The sequence below is a fragment of the Sprattus sprattus genome (genome assembly GCF_963457725.1).
Source record: "Sprattus sprattus genome assembly, chromosome: 1".
In the NCBI taxonomy this organism is placed as follows: domain Eukaryota; kingdom Metazoa; phylum Chordata; class Actinopteri; order Clupeiformes; family Clupeidae; genus Sprattus; species Sprattus sprattus.
Window position 1 is genome coordinate 76,572,711 of NC_137920.1, and position 7,500 is coordinate 76,580,210.

Here is a 7,500-nt window from a genome sequence, read left to right on the forward strand (position 1 = left end):
GAGGCTCAAGGTGTTAACATGTCAGGCCCTGATACTGTGACCATGGGTTTCATTTCCAAGGAGCACACATGCTCACTACATATACAGTATAGACCCTGTCTGTCACTGGAGATAAGAGCATCTCCATATAGAATACATGTAAATGTAAACCACTGAAACAAAATGGATGGAACGCACATTTCTGTTTTCAGTGACGGTCTAGTTCTGTGTCAAACCACTGTTTTTTTTTCTTATATGATATATATCAGTTTTTAGGATTTGTATGTATTTTTGTATATATTATATATTATTATTATATATCAGTTTTATGGATAATTTTTTTGTAATCTGTTTTGTGTTGTTATCTGAACATTACCCATTACAATAGGCATTATTGACCATCAAATCTGAAAATTGAACACAGAAATAAGTCTTTCCACCCCATTCTGTATCAATGCTTCAAGTCCCACACAGGGCCAAGAGAAGTTAAAGAGAGTAGTGCTTGGAATGGTGGACTAAACTGCAGTTGGGATTATGATGACCACATTTACGTATCAAATTAATTTACAGCACAGTTAAGGGAGATATTGTATCAGTATGTTCTACCAGGAAGTCAAACATGTGACCTTTGGCATTGTTGGCGCTGTGCTGAGTTAGAGCGTCGCTCAAAGAAAGTGATTTCCTAGGTGACACGGTCCTCACGCCTGACCTGTGCATCCTGGCTCTAAGGCTAGTTTGAGTCTGGAGACAGAGCTGAGGAGAACGCATCTCTTCATACCCACACAGATAAGAATACAAACCAAGAAAACACTGGACAAGAACAGACACCATAAACATGGACGCAGAGCTGTGACTCACCACACTCTGTGGCAAGACAGAGCAAACTTATGTGGCTACTACTGGTCAGTGCAATCTCCACCTGAGGCTAATCTGAGTGTATTACCACTCCTATCACTGGTCAGTGTGATCTCCACCTGAGGCTAATCTGAGTGTATTACCACTCCTATCACTGGTCAGTGCGATCTCCACCTGAGGCTAATCTGAGTGTATTACCACTCCTATCACTGGTCAGTGTGATCTCCACCTGAGGCTTATCTGAGTGTATTACCACTCCTATCGCTGGTCAGTGCGACTGGTCAATCTGAGTGTATAACCACTCCTATCGCTGGTGAGTGTGATCTCCACCTGTGGCTAATCTGAGTGTAGTAACGGCACTGGAGGCAGAGCTTGGACTCACCAGACTCGGTGGCGCTCTTCAGGCAGGACAGGGCGGCACTCAGCCTGGCACACTCCTCCGTGCTGGAGCCCAGCCTCCTCATGGTCTCACGCACCTGGACACCAGGCATCTGCAGCAGGGCATCCAACGACAGCTTCACAGGCACCGCCTGAGACAGGAAATCAACACATGAGCAACACAACACATGAGCAACACAAAACATGAGGTATCTTACTGGAGTATCATACTATCCCATAGCCATCACCTACACACACTCTAAAAAACGAAAAAAACATTTTTCTCCCTTGGTGTTGACTGCGTACTCATGCCAATACCCTCTACATACTAAACTCAACACTTCTTTCAGACTGAAATGAAGCCGGCCATCCAACTGGAGCACTGTTGGATTTACACAGGTGTGTGTGGACAAATGTGGACAAGAAGCACTTCAAACGGCACTAAGGAACTGAGAATCACCATTCATTATAACCAAATTATAACAATCCTACGCCACTTCTTATAACCAAATTATAACAATCCTACGCCACTTCTTATAACCAAATTATAACAATCCAAAGGCATTTATTATAACCAAATTATAACAATCCAAAGGCATTTATTTTAACCAAATTATTACTATCCTACAGCATTTATTATAACCAAATTATTACTATCCTACAGCATTTATTATAACCAAATTATTACTATCCTACAGCATTTATTATAACCAAATTATTACTATCCTACAGCATTTATTATAACCAAATTACAACAATCCTACAGCATTTATTATAACCAAATGACGTCTCAGTAGTCTACAGTGTTTTTAATTTAATTTTATTCGGATCCCCATTAGCTGATGCCAAAGACACCAGCTACTCTTCCTGGGGTCCACACAAGAAAACAACGTACCAAACAACAGATAAAAAAGGAAAAGCATACAACAAAAAAGAAATCAACATACAAACACCAGATTAAAAAAAAGGTAAAAAAGACTAAATAACCTAACCATCAACACACAAAAACAACAGATGACAAATAGGAAAAAGGATAAATGAGTAGATAAATAAAACTTAGTTATACATACTAGTATCCAGTGTGCCAATGACTTGACAGTGGTCTGAGGGACATGAGGGAGGACACCAGCGAGCACACCTGGCTCATCATCATGAGGATAAGTAGGGCATGACCATGAATGTGAATTTGCAAAGTTTCACTGGTCTGTGTACGACAAACTAGGTGTGTGTGCCTACACCCGTGCAACTCAACCGTTAAATATATACATGGGGAGTTTATTCAAATATGGCCTCACTGTGGTCACCTAAAGACCCCAGGGCTGATTCCTGCGTGCTTTGAAACACACAGAAGCAACTTGATCAGCTGCAGCCCAAAAAGCCTAAGGGTGATTCCTCGTACAAACGTGAATTACATTTAGACCTATGTGTTCTATGATATAAAAACATGAAACGTGCACACATGCACAAGTGACTTTAGTATATTTCCATATTGAACATAGAAATAGAAATAGATAAAAGGTATATATATATATATTATCTATCTAATATATATATATATATATTACATAGACAATTATAGCTCTTATATATAATATAAAGGATATAATATATAAATATAAACCGTTAAATATAAACATATATATATATTATATCCTTTATATTATATATATAAGAGCTATAATTGTCCATCAAAGAGGCCATTAGCAGGCAGAAACCAGCACAGGACCAGAGCATAGGACCAGGTCATTTAGATCCCCTCCAAGGGTCATTCACCCTCCCGGTCTTTGTGTTCCTACACACAATTGGTGTGAAATTCTAGAGCCATGGACATCCCCTGGGCATACGACCTCTTCGACTAATTAAACCCTAGAGATGATCTGATTACCTAATTAAGGAGCCGGGTGATTGGATGGATGGAGATGACACCACAGAGGAGCCTCTTACGCCATTGTGTTATGAACACCATTTGAGTTTTGCCGTCAAATCCTCCTATTGCACAGGCTGTTTGCAAACATGCTCTCCTACAAGGCTGCTGTGTGTGTGTACCTATATGAGGCAACAGATGCACACACGGACACTAATAATTATATTTGATTTGTTTCATTTCAAATTCAGAGCCTGGTGCATGGGGGAGCCTCATCCTCTCGCTGTCCCTTCATAGGGCCTGACCTAGTGAGACTACAGAAGAGCCTTACCGCACTCTCCAGGCACCGGCTCTTTTACGGCAGCAAGCTCTTTTAATGGCACCAGGCTCTTTTAACGGCAGTGGGCTCATTTACGGCAGCGGGACCTTCATGGCAGCAAGCTCTTTCACGGCACCGGCCTCTTTCACGGCAGCAAGCTCTTTGGAAGGCACCAGGCTGTTTTAACAGCACCAGGCTCTTTCACAACACCAGGCTCTTTTAACAGCACCAGGCTCTTTCACAGCACCAGGCTCTTTTAACAGCACCAGGCTCTTTCACAGCACCAGGCTCTTTTAACAGCACCAGGCTCTTTTACGGCACCAGGCTCTTTTAACAGCACCAGGCTCTTTTACGGCACCAGGCTCTTTTAACAGCACCAGGCTCTTTTAACAGCACCAGGCTCTTTTAACAGCACCAGGCTCTTTTACGGCACCGGGCTCTTTCACGGCAGCAAGCTCTTCTAACGGCAGTGGGCTCTTTTATGGCAGCAAGCTCTTTTAATGGCACCAGGCTCTTTTAATGGCACCAGGCTCTTTTAATGGCACCAGGCTCTTTTAATGGCACCAGGCTCTTTTACGGCAGCAAGCTCTTTTACGGCAGCAAGCTCTTCTAACGGCACCGGCCTCTTTTACGGCAGCGGGCTCTTCTAACGGCACCGGCCTCTTTCACGGCAGCGCTCACAGACTGACGTGACATGAGCGGCTGACCCTAGAGGGGGCCAGGGATGGGTTCTGTCTACACACAAACAGCTGTCTCTTTTATAACGCGCTCTCATTACAGTAAACCTAAAAGCAACTCACTGGAAACAAGCACATAAACAAACAAACAAGCAAACAAACAAATATGATGACCAGCAGGCCATCCAGCGGCACTTCTGGGATTAGACGGTTCATACGTATCATGTACTGTTATGTCACAGACCAGCCATGTTGCACAGCTGTCTGCCGGGGTTATTTAGATTCATGTTTAATGTGTGTGTGTGTGTGTGTGTGTCTGTGTGTGTGTGTGTGTGTGTGTCTGTGTGTGTGTGTGTGTGTCTGTGTCTGTCTGTGTGTGTGTGTGTGTGTGTGTGTGTGTGTGTGAGTGTCTGTGTGTCTGTGTGTCTGTGTGTCTGTGTGTCTGTGTGTGTGTGCGTGTGCGACTACTGCATGAACGCCGTACAGCCACACACACACACACACACACACACACACACACACACACACACACACACACACACACACACACACACACACACACACACACACACACACACACACACACACACACACACACACACATGCCGTACAGCCACACACAAACACAGGAAACGACCCCAGCAGCGCACCTCGTGGCAATCTGGGATTAGACGTGCGGTATGTCAGTCAGGGATAGGGATTAACTGAATGCATCACAAGCTGAGATTACAGGGCAGTCCCAGACAGCACAGCACATCATACAGACTGTTTGCTGTGGGTTTTATAGCATAGTAGCATGGTAGCATGTCGTTGGAGTCAGATACTGGACTCGAACCAACAGTCTCAGGTTAGAGAGGCAGCAGGGTGAGGATGTCAGTAGCTAGCATGTCTCTAAAAGCATTAGGGATTGAGGGTTTTCCCTGCTGGCAACCATTACAGAGTTGAAATAACAAAAGTGTGATGCTAGACATTGCATTTCAATATTCAAAGTGTCCTCATTTGCAAAACAAAACTTGATTTGCTAAAAAAATAAGTAGACTCCTGCTGCTGACTCTCAGTAAGACAAAGCATCAAGCATACGAGGAGTGCTAGCTCATGTTCATGTTTCATGTTTTATGTCGAGTTTTAGTTTGGGGAAAAGTTTTGGAATTTGGATATGAAATTAGTAATTCTTGATACACCGCAATGCAATTAATAACATAATCCAGCAGGTCATTAAACCTCACAAATCGCAAAACCTGGCCCAAGTATCACAGGTGGCTCCCTCCTCCAATGAAAACATGACAAAAATACTTCCGCACAAACACAGACCTTGGCACAGGGCTATCTTCCTCCAGCATGCCAACACAGCCCCCCCCCCCCCCCCCCCCCCCCCCTCCATGACTATGCCATGCTACTGTTGCCATGTGGCTCAATGGTGCAGATCCCTCAGGCACCCCCCCAATGACTATGCCAAGCTCCTGTTGCCATGTGGCTCAATGGTGCAGATCCATCAGGTGACCCCTCCATGACTATGCCATGCTACTGTTGCCATGTGGCTCAATGGTGCAGATCCATCAGGTGACCCCTCCATGGGATCCATCACAGACAAGCCTCTACTCGGTGCCTTATCACACACTGCTACTCTATCTTAACCAGATAACCACAGGGGTCGCCGCGGCGGCAGCACGTTACGTAACATTATGTAAGCCCTACTTACTTCCACGGCAGCTGAGGAGACCCATTGTTAGCTGACAACGGCGGCATCCATGTGAGCCCAGCGCTGGCAGTGTATTCTGGGCTAACGGTGTCACTGGAAGTGGGTCAAGACACGGAGGACTCGCTGCAACTACTCGCCTACATAATGAGAACTGGAGATTTTGCCGTGGCAACAAGTGCGAGGGATCTGTTGCACTGGGTGGCATCCTAGGCAATCACAGACGCACTCATTACCCAAGGCCGCCGTGTCGCCGTGCTGTATAACGATGCCTCAGGAGCGTAGTAATAGGCGATAAATGTCATACTGTGTGTGCCCCGACTTTACATGATATGCTCTTTGTTACCATACACTCAATAATGAATCGATAAGCACATTAAACTTATTATGCATGTTGTTATAAGATGCACTCAGGGTTAGCGGGTTAGGGATTAATTATTCATCTTGGTAATAAGAACATTTGATAAAAAGTGTGAGCAGTGTTTTTGTTTACTGTTGTTTGGCGTTAAGGGTCTTGCATGCAGAGTGCAGATCATTAAGTGTGCACTGAGAGCTGCTGTGCCACTAGGTGGTCTAATGAGTGGGCACGTTTTGATGACACCAATTAGCCTCAGAGGGCCACTTCGCTAGTGGCCTTCTTCAATGTAGCTGTAAATATTTAGTTTTTCCTATAATTAATAACTTAATATGTGTATAATTACTAATATTTGTATAGTTTATTGTGTATGTTTATTGTTTGCACCAACGTCCCACAAAAAATTCCTGGTAGGTGAAAACCTACTTGGCAGTAAAAACCTTTCTGATTCTGATTCTGAAATACAGAATTAAATCAAGTACAATAAAGTGAATACATATATCATACATGATATACATAATTATAAATAAATACCCAATGCAAACTCACTAATCCTGTTTAGGAACAACAGCTCAGTGTATGTGCCAGCAAAGTATGTCTTTGTGGAAGGCTTTCATATATGAGGACCCTTTCATATTCTGTTAGGTTCCTGGTTCTAAACAAAGCAGGGTTTGTAGCAGTTGAACAAACACTAAACAGTATACAATCATACATACTTAGTTGAATAAACACTACACAGTCTTCACCCATACATACTCAGTTGAACAAATATTACACAGGCTACACTCATACATACTTAATTGAACAAACACATCATAACCTACACTCATACATACTCAGTTGAACAAATATTACATAGCCTACACTCAGAGTGTAAATGTCATGTTTTTTTTTACAGGGCAAATAAATCACAGAGAATAGATTTCATCCACCCTGGCTCCTTATGCCATTGATTACTAGAAAAGTACAATATACTTCTAATATTATTAAATTCTTTATTATTATTTAATATTATTATATTCTAAAGTTGTTCAAAGATGTGCTTGGAATTTGGGTTAAGGTTGTTGATGTGCAATTATATACTTACATGAGAACTCCATAGTAAGTGCACTGGACACTTAAAAGGTAAGGTCCTCATTTCTGATCCAATATGCTTTTTTGTTAAATTCAGCACGCTCCAATTCCAGCCAATCAAGACATTGCTTCAAGAGCACGGATGGGAGGTGGTGCAATTTGATTGGCTGTTGAGCTCAAATATGAAAAACTTTTAACCAATTAAAGTTGCAACAATTGTAGACTGCATCTTTAATATAAAGTGGGACCTATATTTCTCTCTACTTTAAACAAGCCTTTTTAATTTAATCATAAATTTCCATT

General features: G+C 42.7%; 1 protein-coding gene across 1 annotated transcript in view; it reads right to left on the reverse strand.

The window, feature by feature from the left end:
- The window catches only part of ksr1a (kinase suppressor of ras 1a), a gene marked incomplete at both ends in the record, with an annotated part of 46,450 nt that overhangs the window by 13,208 nt on the left and 25,742 nt on the right, over positions 1-7,500 (reverse strand). Inside the window, one exon of the mRNA XM_080853909.1 lies at positions 1,217-1,364. Coding sequence (XP_080710035.1) covers positions 1,217-1,364 — 148 coding nt within the window. The remainder of the gene's footprint in view (positions 1-1,216; positions 1,365-7,500) is intronic.